We start from the raw sequence: 21,190 nt of genomic DNA on the forward strand, positions 1-21,190 counted from the left end.
ACTTTTGATCTGAGTGGGATATCTCAGTTATTCAAACAGTTTTGAATGGCTGAAAACTTCTAGTTTATGGAAATATCAAAAAAATGAAAATGTCAAAATCCCACCATGTGAAGGGTTTTCCCAGGCCACCACACATGTGTCTGACATTTATAATAAACCAAACGGCTTGAACATGGGTTGAATATTCAGTGAGTTGTGGTGATGTTAATGGTTGATAGACCTCTGATGCAGGAAGTAGACACGGCTTCCCCCTGACCAAGATGGCCGCCGCGTTGCCGCATCGTTCTAATGGACAGCAGCGTCAGAGGAGGCTTCTACGTGTATATATCTACTGTATGCTCTGACCTCTGACCCCTGACCCCTGACCTCTGACCCCTGACCTCTGACCTCTGACCCCTGACTGTGTCCTGATAGGCTGGCTCCACCAGGCCCCGCCTTCTTCAGCGGCCGTGTGAGCGGCGAGTCGTCCATGAAGAGGACGGAGGACGTTGGCGCTCTGCTGCTCTTCACCTTCCAGGTCAGTCTGCCTCCGCCTGACCTTTGACCTCTGACCTTTGACCTCTGAGTGGAAACAGACCTGGGGCCTCATTTATCATTGTGGATACACCATTTTTTACGCCATTTTCCCCTTGTTTTGTGCGTACGCACTTTTCTCCGCCAAATTTGGGATCTATCAAACCAAAACCTGACGGGGAAAAGTGCGGACATTTACACCCATTTTGACCCTGGCGTACCGTGATTTACGCCTTTTTTGAGGAACAGGAGGAATTGGCGACACCGTTGCTGAGTCAGAGAACTGCAGTGTGAGAGGGAGAGAGGAGCGGAGCGGAGTAGGCTACATTTAGAAGAGCACAGAGGATTTTTTGAAGTAATTGTGGTAGTGGTGGACCGTTGATGCTGGCAATCCAACCCGCTCTATAATAACACTAGGCTTTATGTTAATTGATAAACAGAGCGGATTGTGGGTTTTGCTTTTTTGATTAGGCTGTGTGACGTCCGACAAGGATCAAACCCGCCAAGTTTAAAAACACATCGGCAGCAGCGCACACTGATCTGCAGCTACTGAGACTGTTATTAATCTGTCACCTGAGTTAACGAGGTGCACGTGTGTTTGGAGCTGACGAGAGAATAAAGAGTGAGACAACGCGGCCCTGAGGAGGAACTGTGAAGGACTCAGCTGTAATGGAAAATGACCTAAACCGAGTCCAGTAGAGCTGTAACTGTGTAGTGGAAAGGCGTGCAAAGTAATGGTCACTATCGTCCTGCTTCCTACATTGTTTCAACATCTAGGTAAAAAAAAAAAAAAAAAAAGATTTTCTGGGATAAACGGGCAGATTACATAAGATTCTTCTTCTTTCTGCTCCCTTTTGTTGAGATTTGGGAGGTTTTTGTTTTTATTGTAGCTTATTAAAATGCAAGACCATTTCTCTGACTGATTTATTGCCCGTGTATCTGCTTTCGGAGAAGCGGAGAAGTTCCGCTTCTTTCCCCCGTCCTCCGCCCGTTGTCTCCGTTGTCACTTTGTTGTCACAAAAGTTGCTGCACCACAGAGCGCACATGGCTAATTAAATATGCACGTGCTGACCATATATAGTTGTATATAGGCGTTCCGGGGGCGGAGTAAGAGGTGTGTTCACGTGTGCACCATTCTTGAGTCCTGTGTGAATTATTGCGGAGAGTTGTGCGTACGCACAGTTTGATTGATCTGAAAAAGGTGTAAATATTTAGGGTGTACGCCATTTTCATCTTTTCGCGGTACGCAAATATTTAGTAGCAGTTTTACACCCTCTTTGATAAATGAGGCCCCAGAGCTGTGTAGTAAATCTCCTCCTATCACGGATGTAGTTCACTAACTATATAGTGTGTTCAACATTTTGTAGTGTTGTTCGAATTCTCCGTGATTAAAGCAGAAGTAAGTGGTCCGGTCGTTTTCGCTAATGCTGCGTTCCAGGCAGGCTTTTGAAACCGTAAATTACAGCTTCAAGTCACAACTTACGACTTTGTAGCGTTTCAGGCAACCCACTCGTGTTTTTCCGACCTGTTTTACCTGTGAAAGTCACTATAACGGCCACTCGTAACTTCTGACCCGTGAACTCGTACCAGATCGAACTGGTACGACTTCACAGGTCGGAAAAATACGAGTTTCCTTGAACGCACCATAACAGTCCTCGTCCCTACGTCACCACATTCACGGCGTCCCTTGGCTGCACACACAGCCCTGCATGCCGTTCTCTCTCCTCATTGGATAAAGGTTGTAGGATACAAGGAAAGTTTTCTCCTGGGCTCAGAGCAGAGCAGAGTGACTGACAGACCCGTGTTTCAGACCAAACACTCTATAGAAGTGATTGCTGTCGGAAGATACAACTATTTAAGACTTATATTAACACAAATATATCACTTACCTCTGCTTTAATTTCATCCACTATGTAGTGGAGGACAAAACACCCACAATGCACCGCAAAACTGAGTGAACAAGCGATGTACACTACTTTCTACTCCCGTATGTAGGCCTATCCCACAATGCAATGCGGTCGTGTTTTGCCAGAGAAGAAGAGCAGCAAGCTAATTAGCATGTTAGCTAGGATTTCTTTAGGTTATTTAGCAGTAAACTCCTCAGACGTATTTGCCTTGGCTCCGTTTGCCTGAGCAGCAGGAGTTGGGCAGCAGCATCCCAACAATAACAGGCAGCATTAAATCAATCTAATAAAGAAATTCTAGTAGAATATGGAGGAAATACCAGCTAACGAGCTAAGCTAATAGCCACAGCTAACGAGCTAAGCTAGGTAGAAAAATCTGATAGTGGAGCAAGTTTTTCTTCCTTATTACAAAAACTTGCTTTCACTGGCAGATTTTTCTACTTATTTCAAGTGAAAATTAGTTTGAAACAAGTGAAAATGATCTAAAAACAAGTTAATTTTTAGGTGATGAGTCTTATTTTAAGTGGAAAGAGATTAGTTTTGACTAGAAATGAGACATTTTGATAAGAAATAAAACAAATATTCTTGGAAAGATTTTGAGTTTTTGCAGTGATGATGTAGTGGAGAGGGAGGGAGTGATTGAGTGGATGATTTCGAACACAGCTCAGGTGTGACTCACCCCCCCCCCTCCTCCCCCCGCAGGTGCTCGTCACCGGGAAGCCTCTGGGTCGCCTCGGCAACCTGGAGGTGCAGTTTGATTGGCCGAGGGCGGTGTCCAACGGGAAGTGGCTGCTGTACCTCACAGAGATCCGAGTGGACGGCGCCGCGGAGCCTCGCTGTTCCCCGCCCGGCGACATCGTCAACCCCCTCCGCCTCACGGTAACCGTAGCAACAGCAGTCACACGATCACAGAAGGAGCGTAACGTTCCCGCTACAGGAGTTCCTCTCACCGCCGTTTACATCATCACGCAGTCGTTTTGTTTTTGCGGCGGTTTAGACGTTTTCTAACAACGCTGAGCTTTTAGTTGTTTCGATCGTCGCGTTATCGTGTGATCGTGTATTTATCAAACTTTTCTTTACTACTCTTACTCTCATCCGGCTTTTACTGACTTATTCTCTTTTTCCGTCCATGAAGACGCATCCTTAAAGGAATAGTTCACCAGAAAATGAGATTCAGAGTCATTATCGCCTCCCCCTCATGCTGATGAATACTCCGGAGTAGTTTTTTATTCCTCAAAGTGCATCTGGAGACCTGGGAGGCCGGTTCCTAGTCCAACCAAAACTTTATATGAGAGTAATACTGTAGGGCCTGACACAAAAACCTCCATAAAACTACACAACAACCATTTAATATTCCTCCACACTGCTCGTCCACTGCAATCCAAGTGTCCTGAAGGGAGATAGTCCAGAGTTTACTGGAAACTACCTCATTCAGAACATTTTTACAGAATAAACAGTCCTGGATTGAATTTACCTGGAGGGCGCTCTCACGTTCATGCGATGCATGTGGACGTGACCGGACTTACCTAAATGAGGTAGTTTCCAGTAAACTCTAGACTATCTCCCTTCAGGACACTTGGATTCCTAGTGGCTATGACATGTGGAGTTCCTCAGGGGTCAGTCCTTGGACCCCTTCTGTTTAACCTGTATATGCTGCCTTTGGGTCAAATTCTACAGAACTCTAATGTCAACTATCATAGTTATGCAGATGACACACAGATATATCTTGCTCTGTCTCCAGATGACTGCAGTCCAGTAGAGTCATTATGTCACTGTTTAGAGCAAGTCAAACATAGGATGAACCAACATCTCCTTCAGTTAAATCAAGAAATAACTGAGATAATTGTTTTTGGCAATAAAGAGATAAAGAGAAGAGGGTTGCTGTCAGTAAACACCTTGAGTCACTGTCTTTAGAAACTAAAGCCCAAGTCCGAAACCTTGGTGTGCTGATAGCTGAGCTGTTTTTAACAACTTTAAACTTTATCTGTTTTCTTTTCTTTTACTTTTTCTTTTTGCTCCTGCTTTCAACTCTGTGTTTTTTGTTTTCATGCTGTTTTTGCTGATAGATGGATGGATGGATGGATGGATGGATGGATGGATGGATGGATGGATGGATGGATGGATGGATGGATGGATGGATGGATGGATGGATGGATGGATGGATGGATGGATGGATGGATAGATAGATAGATAGATAGATAGATAGATAGATAGATAGATAGATAGATAGATAGATAGATAGATAGATAGAGAATGGATGTTTAGTCTTTATGTAAAGCACACTGAGTTGCCTTGGTATGAAATGTGCTATATGAATAAAGATGCCTTGCCTAGAAACGAAAGTTTTTGCTCGTGTTCCCTCAGCTGTCACCGGAGGAGAGTGGGAGGAGCCTAGAGGAGGAGGGGAAGGGGCTAAAGAAGGAGGTAAGGAGGAGGAGCCTAGAGGAGGAGGAGCCAAATGAGAGGGGGAGGAGCCTAGAGGAGGAGGAGGAGCCAGAGGAGCAGAGTGAGACGAGACCGCCCGTCCTCCATCTGCAGGGACCGAGGAAGACGTCCTACACTCTGGTAGTGACATCACAGCGAGCTGAGCCATAGATATCTATACGTAGAAGCTGCATTGGGGCTTGTCAGGAATGTCTCTTGGCGGCCATCTTGGGGGGGAGTTCCTCCTGAGCAGCAGTCAACAGTCAGACCTTCAGACCGTCTGACAGCTGTGAATCTGGTGAAATGCAGAACTTTAGTGCCGCGTACGGATGTTCCCATGAAAGAAACGCCAAAACAAAGAGACATGGAAGAACTTTTCTCCAGTAATAAGTTGTTTTATATTCTAGAACTGTTGATGTAGGTGAGTTATCTGACATAAATGAAACTAAGGTAACGTATCATAGGGTGGAGATGTGTTACATTTAGTGCATATACCGCTAGTTCATATATTAATACTTTGTTATTTTGTTGCCTGTATGTGTAGGCTATAGGCTGTGGTAGTTGTGAGTTTGTGGTTGCCATGGTGATGAGGCTACCTATAGAATTGTGCTCGGCCATATTAAATCAGTTTAACCCTATAACTGCTAAGGTGAGTTATGTAGCTGAGTTGTAGTATTTCTATGAAAACAAAGGGCTTCAGTGATAGACCTCTACTGCCTCTGGAGATACAGGAAGTAGAAGTTAGACACTGACGATCCGCTCCAATGGGCAGCAGCGTCAGAGGCATCAAAGATGTTCAATAAATGGAAAGATACTCCATGAACGGCTGCTCCAATGATAGAAACGGTAACACTTCCTGTCTCTCTAAGTGGGCGTGGCCAACCGTCAGTTTCACTTCCTGTCTCTCTAAGTGGGCGTGGCCAACCGTCAGTTTCACTTCCTGTCTCTCTAAGTGGGCGTGGCCAACCATCACCACCTCGTCTGTGAACGTGTGTGTGGATTTATACAATCTGTAGGTAGATGAAAGTGGATGAAAGTGAGATATTTATATTTTCTTATGATAACATTAAATATTTACACTACTAACAGTCATATTTAGCATGACAAAAATAATTTAAATCATTTTCACGGGAGTTCGCGGCCGTTTGTTTGACGTTGCCTAGGAGATCTGTGCCAAATCTCGCGAGAGTGTGTCGTAGAGACAGAGACAGGTCTGGAACAAAGTGGATTTTCTCCGGATCTCTCCGTCTGAAAATTACCATTTTGGTGTCAAACTGTTCAGAAGAGATGTGGCTTGTGAAAAATGAGTCCAACATTTGCTTCAGTGACCGTGGGGAGAAAGGACAGACCATAATCGGTGTTCACATTAAATTGTCCCATAGGAATCAATACACTTTATGCTGCCTCTGGTCTCTCTAAAGGGGCGTGGCCGAGCAGAAGCCTAGTGACATCATACAGGAAGCTGACTCCTCATGAAAGGTCTTGGTTTATAAACCGTCTTTGGCGGAGGCATCTACGTGTAGATATCTATGGAGCTGAACAGGAAGTGGGCGGTTTGGGGGCGTGGCCTACACAGCTGAGTCTATTCTCCTTCTGTCGTTCACAGGACTGTTCCCACGGCGCCGAGTGCGTGACCTTCGTCTGTCCGCTGACCAACATGAGCCGCTCCGCCACGCTGACGCTCGCCGCGCGGCTGTGGAACGCCACCATGATCGAGGTGGGCGGAGCCTCTATGACCTCGATGAGCAGCGACTAGAGCTCTGGAATAAAAGAGAGTAGTGACAGCATTGGTCCAATGGCAGCGCCTCCTGGTGGAGGAATAAAGAACTGACATCTCTGCATTGTTGGTGAATGAGCAGTGTGGTGTTTTCAATCATTTAAGGACATTTATAGATCACCCACGTTAATAGCATCATTGAGGATCCTTTACAGATAAACATTAACACATAGGAGAGTAAAAAATAAACAAAAAACAGTTGTCTACATGAATGTTTCAATCTTCATTTTGTAATAAACAAATTCTAAGTATAATCTGATATGACCAAGACACCTAAAAACAAAAACACGGCCGTTTTCATCAATTTACCAGCCAGTGGGCAACACACATACATTGGAGTGAATGGGTTTTCTGGGCGCTGTTGCAATACCCACATCCTGCCACTAGGGGCGCAAAACCCTTAAACCCTTAAACCCTTAAACCTTTAAACCCTTAAACCCTTAGACCCTTAAACCTTTAAACCCTTAAGCCCTTACCACGGGAGTCAATGGTGGTGTCCTTACTCTCTTTTCCAGCTCTAAGCAGCGCCAGCAGCTGCTCCGATGCTGCGTTCGAGGCGACTCCGAACTCTGCTCGCTGTGTTTTCAACTGGGAGATTCAGAGTTACGAGTTGTCTTGAACGCAGCGTTAGGTTTGGTGCTTTCAGAGTAAAAGCTGTAAAACTCTGAAACACAGAGAAGAGGTGGATCAGGTGGTGCATCGTCATGGTGATGGTCATCGTCATGGTGATGGTCATCGTCATGGTGATGGTGATGGTTTCACTGCTCTCTGTCCTGCAGGACTACAGCGAAGCCAGGTCGGTGTTGGTGCGAGGCCGAGCCACCCTGAAGCTGCAGACACACAAACCCACCGTCAAGATGGCGTCTCGGACCGCCGAGGTACCGGACTTCCTTCTCATATCCGTATATTTTTAGGGCTGACTGTCCGCACTGTTTTTAGCAAGTCGCTCCTGTCGCCAGCAACACGGTAGTTTGCATAAAAGAAAAGTAACAAGGAGGAAACTGATATTTAAAGCAGAAGTCAGCGATCCGGTGGTTTTGGCTAATGCTGCGTTCCAGGCAGGCTTTTGAAACCGTAAATTACAGCTTCAAGTCACAACTTACGACTTTGTAGCGTTCCAGGCAACCCACTCGTGTTTCTCCGACCTGTTTTACCTGTGAAAGTCACTATAACGGCCACTCGTAACTTCTGACCCGTGAACTCGTACCAGATCGAACTGGTACCACTTCACAGGTCGGAAAAAAACCAGTTACGAGTTGCCTTGAACGCACCATAACAGTCCTCGTCCCTACGTCGCCACATTCACGGCGTCCCTTGGCTACACACACAGCCCTGCATGCCGTTCTCTCTCCTCACTGGATAAAAACTGTAGGATACAAGGAAAGTTTTCTCCTGGGCTCAGAGCAGAGCAGAGTGACTGACAGACCCGTGTTTCAGACCAAACACTCTATAGAAGTGATTGCTGTCGGAAGATACAACTATTTAAGACTTAGATTAACACAAATATATCACTTACTTCTGCTTTAACTGGAGCTCACGGGACCATACGGGACCTGTAACACCATAGACATATACATACATATACATATATATATATATATATATATATATATATATATGTATATATATGTCTATGTGTAACACAGTGACAGCGCCACGGAGAGTGACGTCACAGACAGTCAGAACTGAGTGTTTGCAGCTGTTCAGACTGAGATCTGAAACTACCTCCTGGAGGATTTCAGGTGGTTTGGGATTGTTCAGACTTAAAAAGAGCCATCCGGTTCCAATCTGGATGGGCTAAAAATCGGATTTTTGCTCCGTGACGCATCGATCCACGTCGATTAGATCGCACCACACAGGAAGTCACCAGACATCCGGTAAATTTCAAAATAAAACACAACGACAAAGTTTTCGATCGTAAATCATCACGTTGTCGACATTAGTTTCACTCGCCGGCACAAACAACAACTCAACCTGAAGCTAAACAGGACGTCACACAGTGGTGTAGTCTATGTGGTACTCAGGTTTAGTACCAGTATACCCAGTACAACTAAACTATCTAACTAAAGTAAATGTCAATGGTTCTCAAAGTGGGAGGAGGGTTGACAGGGTTCAAGGAGGGCCAGAACTTTTTCCTAGAATTTTTTCACTTGTTTTTCCAGAAATGTTATCACTTTTTTAATTATGTTTGACTTTTTTTTCTTTAGAAATTTTACCAGTTTCTTCTCAATTTTTCTTTCTTTTTTCCAAGAAACGTTACCCCTTTTTGTATTATTGTTTGCCCCTTTTTTCTAAAAAAAATTTGTGAAATCTTACCACTTTTTCTAGAATTCTTTTGAGAAAAGGTAGAGGTCAGAAACTAGCCGGAAGTACCAAACAGAGTTATAGACACAGTCGGCAAGCAAGGAAACGTCACTTCCGGTTAGGGCCGTGGGGGAAAACAAACCGTGTCCCCCATACACACTCATGCAAAAACGCGGCATTTTGAACCTTTGTCAAAGGCTTTTTCGCCGTCCTGTCTTAGTTTTAATCACATGTATATGCTGACAGAGAGCTATATTTTTAGAAACTCATCACGATCTGGGTCGATTGTTGTCCGTACATTTAAAAATATTAGGTATTTCACAGTCAGTCATATTTGTCTTCCCCCACGGCTCTGACGCTCTCTTAGTCGCCGCCGGCCGGCTCTAGACACTCGTAGACACTGCCTGAGTTATTGTGTATTATTTTGCACCGCAAATAAATTCAAAAACCACAACCTGAACTTTTATATCGGAACTTGGCTCATCTTCTCCAAACGTGTAACGCTCTGACCGGAAGTGAAGGTTGCCGACCCTGCTGACTCGGTGTAGGCTATGGCTGTGAAAACTTTATATTTTAAGATGTACGGACAGCAATCGACCCAGATCGTGATGAGTTTTCTAATATATAGCTCTTTGTCAGCACATACATGTGATTAAAACTAAGACAGGACGGCGAACAAGCGTTTGACAAAGGTTTAAAATGCCGCCTTTTTGCATGAGTGTGTATGGGGGACACGGTTTGTTTTCCCCCACGGCCCTAACCGGAAGTGACGTTTCCTTGCTTGCCGACTGTGTCTATACATGCAAACAATATAGAAATAAATGACCAGAGCTACTAACAACCGGCCCTACTGGTACTTGAGTCTCCATCATGAAAGTTTTATCAATCAGCGCTTCCAGATTTCAGCCGGTAGTCATGGAGACATGACGTTCTCCAAGTTTGGTCCCGAGTGACAAAAAGCAACCGCACTAACTGAAACATGAAACAATGGATCATTTTAACATTTAGTGGGCACCAGGGTGCGCACTAAACAGGTGTGAAAACACCCTAAGTTCATTTTCTCCTGAATTGTCCATCTGAAAATTACCATTTTCATGTCAAACTGTTGAGAAGAGATGTGTCTTGTGACAGATGAGTCCAATATTCACTACGGGGCGAAGAGACTAACTTCACTAACATTCGCTGTAGCATCCACTGTTACCTGGTACCGACAGCAGATCGGGTGTAAACCGGGCTCGTCACACGGTCTGTGTCTCTGCAGGTGGAGGTCCTGATCTACCCAGACGGGGGCCGGGCGCCGGACGGCAGCGCCCCCCTGTGGACGGTGGCGGTGTCGGTGCTGGTGGGCGTCGGCCTGCTGGCGCTCATCTGCCTCCTGCTGTGGAAGGTAAACTCAGCAGAACCAGGCCCCCCAACTTTACTTTACTTTGTTGTTTTATTGTACGTGGACAGTCCCAATTAATCAACTGCATGAAATACAGTAAAAAGGGCTTTAGCTTTAGCCAGCAGGTTAATATCCTGCTGTAGTCCCCGGCCAGGTGACAATGGGCATCCTAAAAAAACAACAACAACAATAAATTACAACACAATGATTAAAAAGAATCACCAGGGATAGAACAGGTCGGCATCAGTACAATCATGCAGAGACAGCACATAGAAACATACAAGAGCAGCACATGCAACATCCCAGTAATCACACACAATAGGCTACATCAGCACATACTGTACTACACATTCTGGGATGCAGACAGACATCACATAGACAGATAAAACACAGACAGGCAGCATGATCATGATGCAAATAGCACAAAATCTAGTATCTTATCTTGTATCTTAACTCTTGTTAACATTTCCATGTTTCCCACATTCTCTGTTATAAACTGTTTTCTTGTCTGTAACAACATCTCTGTCCTGGGTGATGATCCCTCCTCTGTTGCTCACCCTGAGCTTTCTCCTGGTTTTCCCTGTTAAAAGGGTTTTCCATGGAGTTTTTCCTCAGTGGATGTGAGGATCTAAGGACAGAGGGTGTTGTTATTATGGGATGTGAAGCCCTTTGAGACAAACTGTTTATAAAAACGGGCTATATTAATAAAACTGCCTTGCCTGTTGTCCAGTGTGGCTTCTTCAGGAGAGCCAGCACCAGAGAACTGTACCAGGCCCAGACCCAGACGGCCCGGATGAAGAGCCAACCGTCAGAGAGGCAGAGGCTGGACCAGCAGCTCTGAGTACTGTTACTATTACTACTACTACTACTAATATTACTACTTGTTCTGTCCTCAATGCGTAGCATGCATATGTTGACAGGCAGCTAAACTCTTCACTCCAAACAACACACTGGGTATTCCTTTTGCCAGATTTATTGATGAAGTAAAGTGTGAAACTAAAAGAGATAGATAAAATAATACAGTCATGAATATTGCATTTATGGAGATGCATAAACCATAAAATAAACAATTACCAAAGCCTAGCATGGCTAGCTAAATAGCTCCCTCAAAGTAGGCTAAATGTGAAACACATAACACAAATAAGTACACAATGTACCGGTAATATTCTGCCACTTCAGACTCCAGCATATAACCATAAATTAACATGTAAACAACACGTACCGACGATGCAACTCTAAGATGTATGCTGGAGAGGGGGCGCATGACGTCCGTCCGACTACCCATTTCTCCAACCATACATTTCTTTATTTTTGCGTCCATTAGTCCGACCTCCCACTTCTCCGACTTAAGTAGCCCTAACCCTTAAAGGACAATTCCAGGCGAATTCAACTCAGGGGTGTATTTTCATATCATTTTAGGTCTAACAGAATGAATCTGAAGATTTTCAGTTTAATCGCTCCTGTTTTGCGGTAGTTGTGTCTGTCCCCGCGTCGCCACGGCAGCAATGAATGGGAGCGGATGTAAGTTCTGCTGTTTAGGCTGTTTCCATCCCTCAAAGCCACAGACAGCGTCAGATGGAGACTCAAACATGCACCCAGAAGTTTATTTACTTCAACAAGCCGACATGTTTGTAAAACTAGATCTAATTCAAAGTCTCCCAGAGTCTCGTGAGACCCAGTTGCCGTGCGCGGTGTGTTCAGGTGCAGTGGGAAAAGCTACCGTTTGTGTCATAAACACAGGAATATCAACTCTTTACTTGCTTCAAGTAAAAAAAACTTCTCGGCGCATGTTTGAGTCGCCACCTGACGCTGTCTGTGGAAAAAAATGTACACTTGAAGCAAGTAAAGAGTTGATATTCCTGTGTTTATGACACAAGCGGTAGCTCCGACTGCACCTGAACACACCGAGCACGGCAACTGGGTCTCGCGAGACTCCGGGAGACTTTGAATTAGATCTAGTTTTACAAACATGTCGGCTTGCTTGAAGTAAATAAACTTCTGGCTGCATGTTTGAGTCTCCATCTGACGCTGTCTGTGGCTTTGAGGGATGTAAACAGCCTAAGCAGCAGAACTTACATCCACTCCCATTCATTGCTGCCGTGGCGACGCGGGGACAGACACAACTACCGCAAAACAGGAGACATTAAACTGAAAATCTTCAGATTCATTCTTTTAGACCTAAAATGATATGAAAATACACCCCTGAGTTGAATTCGCCTGGAATTGTCCTTTAACCTTACCCTAAACCTAACCTTAACACTGTAGAATGGGTAGTCGGAGAAATGAGCCGTCGGACTTATGGGCAGTCGGACTGACGTATGCTCCCCCTGGAGTGGCTAGTCATAGCTAGAAGCTGACAAATGTGCTGCTCTGAACTTCTTTGTTGTTGTTTTTTCTGTCACTTCCTGCATAAAGGTTTTATTCAAACATTGACAAAGCCTAGCCGCTGAACCAAAATCGGCCAGTAGGTGGCGGTACTGCTATTTGACTCACTTATTTTTAACTTACTCAAATGAAACATCATAAAATATATTAAATTAAACACATCAAATCCTTTTTAACTGGTTTTAACTTTTTTATCTGAATCTTATTAAAGGGATAGTTCACCCTAGAATGATATTTCGCTCATTATCTACTCACCCTCATGTGGACTAAGGGCTGGAAGAATTTTCAGAGTCCTCCGTCCCTTCTCTGAGTTACAGGGGGTCTCGGCATAGCAGTGCATGTCCATATGACGGTTGCAAAGGGACACCAGAGCTCTTCGTAAAAAAACACACACCAAAAAACATCCAAATACCTCCATGATGCTCGTATGTAATGTCCGTCTTGTGCTGAAGCCCCAAATTGCATAATTGTCCCGAAAAAAATTAAATAAGTCTATATTTTAAGCTTGTTTGTAGCGGAAGCTTCTCAAAGCTCCTCTTCCTGGTCCGTCCAAATCTCGCGTGATTCGCAGTAACCGCACTGACGCCGGCGCAAATCACGCGAGATTTGGACGGACCAGGAAGAGGAGCTTCGAGAAGCTTCCGCTACAAACAAGCTTAAAATATAGACTTATTTAATTTTTTTCGGGAAAATTACGCAATTTGGGGCTTCAGCACAAGACGGACATTACATACGAGCAGCATGGAGGTATTTGGATGTTTTTTTGTGTGTGTGTTTTTTTACGAAGAGCTCCGGTGTCCCTTTACAACCGTTATATGGACATGCACTGCTACGCTGAGACCCCCTGTAACTCAGAGAAGGGACGGTGGACTCTGAAACTTCTTCCAGCCCTTAGTCCACATGAGGGTGAGTAGATAATGAGCAAAATATCATTCTAGGGTGAACTATCCCTTTAATTAAACTGAACACTACTACTGTTACTGACCCACAGGAAGAGCCAGAGCTGCGTTAGTAGGCTATGTACTGTATACTACATACTGAATGTAGGATTCAGTCTGCTACTTCAGCACCGACACCGTTCACACCGCAGTAGCCTATGCAGTAACAGTATACAAGTTACCCAGAATGCTTTTCGCAGCAGCCGGTCTGCAGAGCTGCTCGGCCGGCCAACCTCCGTCCTCATCCCGGGGGAGAAAACCATCGCTAATTAACTTACCCGCAGGTTTTTAGAGGTTTACCACCGGCTGGTTAAAGTATTTCTAGGAGATAAATGTTGGTCTCAGTGATATAAATCTAACAGCTGTATCAGTAGCATTAGTTAGTGTGAATGTAAAGTGAAGCTTCCTGTGTGTATTGGACAGAAGAGCAGCGCTGCCTCGGGGCTCTGGAGCCTACGGACACAAACCACCACATTTACATCAACAAATACATGTTTTACTATCAACACATCAGTCTGCAGTAAGGTTTATTTTATTAAACTATAGTTACGGTACACGGCTACACTACCGTCTTTGGTCACGGTCAGACGTCAGGGGAGCATTGCATTGTGGGATACAGGACACAATGTAGACTGGTCAGATACTGGAGATATTTTCAGAATCACTACGACATCCGGGAATTTTTCGCATAGGCTACTGCAGATTTAGCTTTTGTTCGCATACTGCGTACTGAATTTTTGCCAAATCAGTAGGCTACGTACTAGCAGTAGAGTATGAGGTTTAGAGTACAGCCAGAGTGTTCCTGTCTGGGGATGCGTCTGTTTTCCCTCCTCTTCACTTCCCAGTCTTTTTCTGTTCTTATCAATCAATCGATCTCTGTGTAAGCTCCTCCCACTTCACCTTCCTGTGATGTCACTGACAGGTGTAAGCTCCTCCCACTTTACCTTCCTGTGATGTCACTGACAGGTGTAAGCTCCTCCCACTTTACCTTCCTATGATGTCACTGACAGGTGTAAGCTCCTCCCACTTTACCTTCCTGTGATGTCACTGACAGGAGCAGCTGTTTGTCCTTCAGACGGTCCAGGTGTCAACATCTGGCTCCAGATGCAGCAGTAATCGATAATCAATCAATCAATAGGTAGCAGGTTGCCTGGATGCCTGGATGCCTGGTTACCTGGTTGCCTGGTTGCCTGGATGCCTGGTTACCTGGTTGCCTGGTTGCCTGGATGCCTGGTTACCTGGTTACCTGGTTGCCTGGATGCCTGGTTGCCTGGTTGCCTGGTTGCCTGGTTGCCTGGTTACCTGGTTGCCTGGTTAACTGGTTAACTGGTTAACTGGTTGCCTGGTTGCCTGGTTAACTGGTTGCCTGGTTGCCTGGATGCCTGGTTACCTGGTTACCTGGTTACCTGGATGCCTGGTTACCTGGTTAACTGGTTGCCTGGATGCCTGGTTACCTGGTTGCCTGGTTGCCTGGATGCCTGGTTACCTGGTTGCCTGGTTACCTGGTTGCCTGGTTAACTGGTTACCTGGTTGCCTGGTTGCCTGGATGCCTGGTTACCTGGTTACCTGGTTGCCTGGATGCCTGGTTGCCTGGTTGCCTGGTTGCCTGGTTGCCTGGTTACCTGGTTGCCTGGTTAACTGGTTAACTGGTTAACTGGTTAACTGGTTGCCTGGTTGCCTGGTTAACTGGTTGCCTGGTTGCCTGGTTGCCTGGTTAACTGGTTGCCTGGTTGCCTGGTTGCCTGGTTGCCTGGTTGCCTGGTTAACTGGTTAGCTGGTTGCCTGGTTAACTGGTTACCTGGTTGCCTGGTTGCCTGGTTAACTGGTTGCCTGGTTGCCTGGTTGCCTGGTTAACTGGTTGCCTGGTTGCCTGGTTGCCTGGTTGCCTGGTTGCCTGGTTGCCTGGTTAACTGGTTAGCTGGTTGCCTGGTTAACTGGTTGCCTGGTTGCCTGGTTGCCTGGTTAACTGGTTAGCTGGTTGCCTGGTTAACTGGTTACCTGGTTGCCTGGTTGCCTGGTTGCCTGGTTAACTGGTTGCCTGGTTGCCTGGTTGCCTGGTTAACTGGTTGCCTGGTTGCCTGGTTGCCTGGTTGCCTGGTTGCCTGGTTGCCTGGTTGCCTGGTTAACTGGTTAGCTGGTTGCCTGGTTAACTGGTTGCCTGGTTGCCTGGTTGCCTGGTTAACTGGTTGCCTGGTTGCCTGGTTGCCTGGTTGCCTGGTTGCCTGGTTAACTGGTTAGCTGGTTGCCTGGTTAACTGGTTACCTGGTTGCCTGGTTGCCTGGTTGCCTGGTTAACTGGTTAACTGGTTGCCTGGTTGCCTGGTTGCCTGGTTGCCTGGTTAACTGGTTGCCTGGTTAACTGGTTAACTGGTTAACTGGTTGCCTGGTTGCCTGGTTAACTGGTTGCCTGGTTGCCTGGTTAACTGGTTAACTGGTTGCCTGGTTAACTGGTTAACTGGTTAACTGGTTGCCTGGTTGCCTGGTTGCCTGGTTAACTGGTTGCCTGGATGACTGGTTGCCTGGTTGCCTGGTTGCCTGGTTGCCTGGTTAACTGGTTAACTGGTTAACTGGTTAACTGGTTAACTGGTTGCCTGGTTAACTGGTTGCCTGGTTGCCTGGTTAACTGGTTGCCTGGTTGCCTGGTTGCCTGGTTAACTGGTTGCCTGGTTGCCTGGTTGCCTGGTTAACTGGTTAGCTGGTTGCCTGGTTGCCTGGTTAACTGGTTGCCTGGTTGCCTGGTTGCCTGGTTGCCTGGTTGCCTGGTTGCCTGGTTAACTGGTTAGCTGGTTGCCTGGTTAACTGGTTACCTGGTTGCCTGGTTGCCTGGTTGCCTGGTTAACTGGTTAACTGGTTGCCTGGTTGCCTGGTTGCCTGGTTGCCTGGTTAACTGGTTGCCTGGTTGCCTGGTTAACTGGTTGCCTGGTTGCCTGGTTGCCTGGTTAACTGGTTAACTGGTTGCCTGGTTGCCTGGTTAACTGGTTAACTGGTTGCCTGGTTGCCTGGTTAACTGGTTGCCTGGTTAACTGGTTAACTGGTTAACTGGTTGCCTGGTTGCCTGGTTAACTGGTTGCCTGGTTGCCTGGTTGCCTGGTTAACTGGTTAACTGGTTAACTGGTTAACTGGTTGCCTGGTTGCCTGGTTAACTGGTTGCCTGGTTAACTGGTTGCCTGGTTAACTGGTTAACTGGTTAACTGGTTGCCTGGTTGCCTGGTTGCCTGGTTGCCTGGTTAACTGGTTGCCTGGTTAACTGGTTACCTGGTTGCCTGGTTGCCTGGTTGCCTGGTTAACTGGTTACCTGGTTGCCTGGTTGCCTGGTTGCCTGGTTGCCTGGTTAACTGGTTAACTGGTTGCCTGGTTGCCTGGTTGCCTGGTTAACTGGTTGCCTGGTTAACTGGTTAACTGGTTGCCTGGTTGCCTGGTTGCCTGGTTACCTGGTTGCCTGGTTGCCTGGTTGCCTGGTTAACTGGTTGCCTGGTTGCCTGGTTAACTGGTTAACTGGTTGCCTGGTTGCCTGGTTGCCTGGTTAACTGGTTACCTGGTTGCCTGGTTGCCTGGTTAACTGGTTAACTGGTTGCCTGGTTGCCTGGTTAACTGGTTAACTGGTTACCTGGTTAACTGGTTAACTGGTTAACTGGTTAACTGGTTAACTGGTTGCCTGGTTGCCTGGTTGCCTGGATGCCTGGTTGCCTGGTTGCCTGGTTGCCTGGTTGCCTGGTTAACTGGTTAACTGGTTACCTGGTTGCCTGGTTGCCTGGTTGCCTGGTTAACTGGTTGCCTGGTTAACTGGTTAACTGGTTGCCTGGTTGCCTGGTTAACTGGTTGCCTGGTTGCCTGGTTGCCTGGTTAACTGGTTAACTGGTTACCTGGTTGCCTGGTTGCCTGGTTGCCTGGTTAACTGGTTGCCTGGTTAACTGGTTAACTGGTTGCCTGGTTGCCTGGTTAACTGGTTGCCTGGTTGCCTGGTTGCCTGGTTAACTGGTTGCCTGGTTACCTGGTTGCCTGGTTAACTGGTTAACTGGTTGCCTGGTTGCCTGGTTGCCTGGTTGCCTGGTTAACTGGTTAACTGGTTGCCTGGTTAACTGGTTGCCTGGTTGCCTGGTTGCCTGGTTAACTGGTTGCCTGGTTACCTGGTTGCCTGGTTAACTGGTTAACTGGTTGCCTGGTTGCCTGGTTGCCTGGTTGCCTGGTTAACTGGTTAACTGGTTGCCTGGTTGCCTGGTTGCCTGGTTACCTGGTTGCCTGGTTACCTGGTTGCCTGATGTCACCTGTCCTCCTCTGACTCTGTCTCCTGCAGTGCGGTTTCTTCGTGCAGCGGCGGCGGCGCTCCACCAGGGAGGATTATGGGTAAAGACGACCTGCAGCAGTTCACCTGGTCAGAGGCCACGCCCCCTCACCTGACCAGAGGCCACGCCCCCTCACCTGACCAGAGGCCACGCCCCCTCACCTGACCAGAGGCCACGCCCCCTCACCTGGTCAGAGGCCACGCCCCCTCACCTGACCAGAGGCCACGCCCCCTCACCTGACCAGAGGCCACGCCCCCTCACCTGGTCAGAGGCCACGCCCCCTCACCTGGTCAGAGGCCACGCCCCCCCACCTGGTCAGAGGCCACGCCCCCTCACCTGACCAGAGGCCACGCCCCCTCACCTGGTCAGAGGCCACGCTCCCCCACCTGGTCAGAGGCCACGCCCCCTCACCTGGTCAGAGGCCACGCCCCCTCACCTGGTCAGAGGCCACGCCCCCTCACCTGGTCAGAGGCCACGCCCCCTCACCTGGTCAGAGGCCACGCCCCCTCACCTGGTCAGAGGCCACGCCCCCCCACCTGGTCAGAGGCCACGCCCCCTCACCTGGTCAGAGGCCACGCCCCCTCACCTGACCAGAGGCCACGCCCCCTCACCTGGTCAGAGGCCACGCCCCCTCACCTGGTCAGAGGCCACGCCCCCTCACCTGACCAGAGGCCACGCCCCCTCACCTGGTCAGAGGCCACGCCCCCTCACCTGGTCAGAGGCCACGCCCCCTCACCTGGTCAGAGGCCACGCCCCCCCACCTGGTCAGAGGCCACGCCCCCCCACCTGGTCAGAGGCCACGCCCCCTCACCTGACCAGAGGCCACGCCCCCTCACCTGACCAGAGGCCACGCCCCCCCCACCTGGTCAGAGGCCACGCCCCCTCACCTGGTCAGAGGCCACGCCCCCTCACCTGGTCAGAGGCCACGCCCCCTCACCTGGTCAGAGGCCACGCCCCCTCACCTGGTCAGAGGCCACGCCCCCTCACCTGGTCAGAGGCCACGCCCCCTCACCCAGAACCAGGAAGTCACAGACACACTGACTCAGACCGGACCAAACAGTGACGTCACTGCCACGTGTGTGTGTGTGTGTGTGTGTGTGTGTGTGTGTGTGTGTGTGTGTGTGTGTGTGTGTGTGTGTGTGTGTGATGGAGATAGCAGGTTGCCAGGCGACAGTTTCATCCTCTGAGCAGCTGGTGTGTTAGACATTTCCCAGCATGCACCTGGACCCTGCTCCTCTCTGACCTCATCGTCTCATCCTGACGATCTGAACGACAGAAACACTCGTTTAGTGGAATTAGGCTTTAAAGGTCCAGTCTGTAAAATGTCTGTAAACGTCCAGCGTTCAGATTACCTGCTCTCTGATTGGCTGGATTCTCCCTTCAGGTTGCCGTAGGCTACAAACATGGCGGTGCAAGATGGCGACGCTCTCTAAAGCCCTAAAGACCCTGGTTATATGTAGATATAAAAGAAGAATCATAAGGCTACGGAAACCAAACAGGTTTTATTTTATAGTGATTATACACTGATACTAATATATTCATGGGGAGTAGATTCAGATTTTAACCATAAACCTTGACAGTTTTTACAGACTGGACCTTTAACATCCAACTGTCAATCAAGTTTCACAGCTACGCTCCGTTTTAGTCCAGTCTTTACATACTGTATATGTAGGCTATACTTCTCTCTCTTTTATTCCTTTCAATTGTTTAATGTTTCCAATTTTTACTTTTTAAAAATTATATTTTTTAATATTTAATGTTTTTTGTGTGTGTGTGTGTGTCCAGTTCTTACTGTTAAATGTTGTTTTTATGTAAAGCACATTGAGTTTCCTCTTGGTATGAAATGTATTGTATAAATAAAGCCTGATGACATCATCGGCTCCATATTTGGTCCCGTCCAAAAAAAAAACAAACAGTTTTACAGTTCAGTTCTCTGTTCCAGAAACATATTCTAACATATTTATTATACTGTCAGTCAGATCTTTTATTTCACTTTACAAAGTGTAACCAGCTGATTGGCTCTCGAGCTAACGATGTGATGTCGTGTTTGTATTTTTGTGTTGGCTTTTACGTGATTGTGTCTTTTCTGACGGCACCTGAAGGCAACACCAGGTTGTATAGAAAAGCCCTCTATTGTCTACTCTAGACTGTGTGTGTGTGTGTGTGTGGTTTGTAATCGCCGTGGTGACGTGTTTATTAGTGTGTTTTTCATGTATGTGGATGATGTTAAAGTGTTTCACTGTGTTGTACCCGTCGTGATGCGTTCAGGGTCTTCAGGTGTTTTTCTGCTCCTTCATTAAACGTCAACGTGTCGTTTATTTTATTTTGCCAAATGGTCTTTTCTTTGTAGCTGAGGAATAATGTAAATATCAAGACACGTGGTCATTGTGATTATCTATGGTCCATTGATCCATCACCACAGACTGAACTGGTTTGTAAAGTCCAGCTGTAAAACTATGGGATTACTTTTATATCAAATCGATCCAAACAAAACCTCTTCAACGTCAAACAGAAACAAGAGCTTGAGAAAGAATCAAACTTTATTTAAGAGAGAAAAAAACTCACTGAAGCAAAAAACTGTCGTCTCAAAAGCAAAATGTAGATGACTTGAAAACCAATGACAAATCTCTTGGTTGCTTTAATTCTTTAGATAAATGTGTTTTTGTTGCTTCATGTTGAGTGAACAGGGTTTTGCTCTTGAATTTAATGAATTTAATTTAATGAATTTAATGAAAAAACATCTGATACAGGATATAAATCCTTTACTTCAGACTCAAATAAATAACAACACACAAAAATTAAACACAAATCTAGCTGCTGCCACCTCTCTCTCCTCTGCTCCCTGAGAGCCCAGAGTCACATTAGAGCCAGAAAAAACTACATATATAATAATATACATCATTGATCATTGATCATTAGACAAAATAAACAGTGTATTACATTACATTAATGTGTTCACTGTCGTCATAGCAACATGATCTGAACCTCCCATCATGTTGAGAAACACTGAATAAAGTGGAAATGGAAATGAGCTGCAGTTCTTCACCACACCACAAGATGGAGCTGATTGATCAGAATGGATGAAGAAGGAAACAGGAGGAGGAGGAAGAAGGAGAGAACAGAGGAAGAAGAAGAGGAGGAGGAGGAAGAAGAAGGTGTGTCTTTTTGGACGTAGAAAAGTGAGCTCCGTTCTCAACCGTCATATGGACATGCAGTGCTGCACGGAGCCCAGCTGTAACTCAGAGAAGACACGGAGGACTCTGAAACTTCTCCCAGCCC

General features: G+C 46.7%; 1 protein-coding gene across 1 annotated transcript in view; it reads left to right on the forward strand.

Moving 5' to 3' along the window:
* LOC146982257 (integrin alpha-3-like) overlaps nucleotides 1–18,031 on the forward strand; it is a 64,168-nt gene extending 46,137 nt beyond the window's left edge. Inside the window, exons 21-28 of the mRNA XM_085783321.1 lie at nucleotides 415–517; nucleotides 3,120–3,296; nucleotides 4,782–4,982; nucleotides 6,448–6,558; nucleotides 7,398–7,496; nucleotides 10,184–10,309; nucleotides 11,037–11,147; nucleotides 17,923–18,031. Coding sequence (XP_085639447.1) covers nucleotides 415–517; nucleotides 3,120–3,296; nucleotides 4,782–4,982; nucleotides 6,448–6,558; nucleotides 7,398–7,496; nucleotides 10,184–10,309; nucleotides 11,037–11,147 — 928 coding nt within the window. The 3' untranslated portion in view covers nucleotides 17,923–18,031. The remainder of the gene's footprint in view (nucleotides 1–414; nucleotides 518–3,119; nucleotides 3,297–4,781; nucleotides 4,983–6,447; nucleotides 6,559–7,397; nucleotides 7,497–10,183; nucleotides 10,310–11,036; nucleotides 11,148–17,922) is intronic.
* The last annotated feature ends 3,159 nt before the right edge of the window (nucleotides 18,032–21,190 follow it).

The sequence above is a fragment of the Trachurus japonicus genome, chromosome 8, assembly GCF_045865225.1.
Source record: "Trachurus japonicus isolate A0001 chromosome 8, Traja_1.0".
NCBI lineage: Eukaryota > Metazoa > Chordata > Actinopteri > Carangiformes > Carangidae > Trachurus > Trachurus japonicus.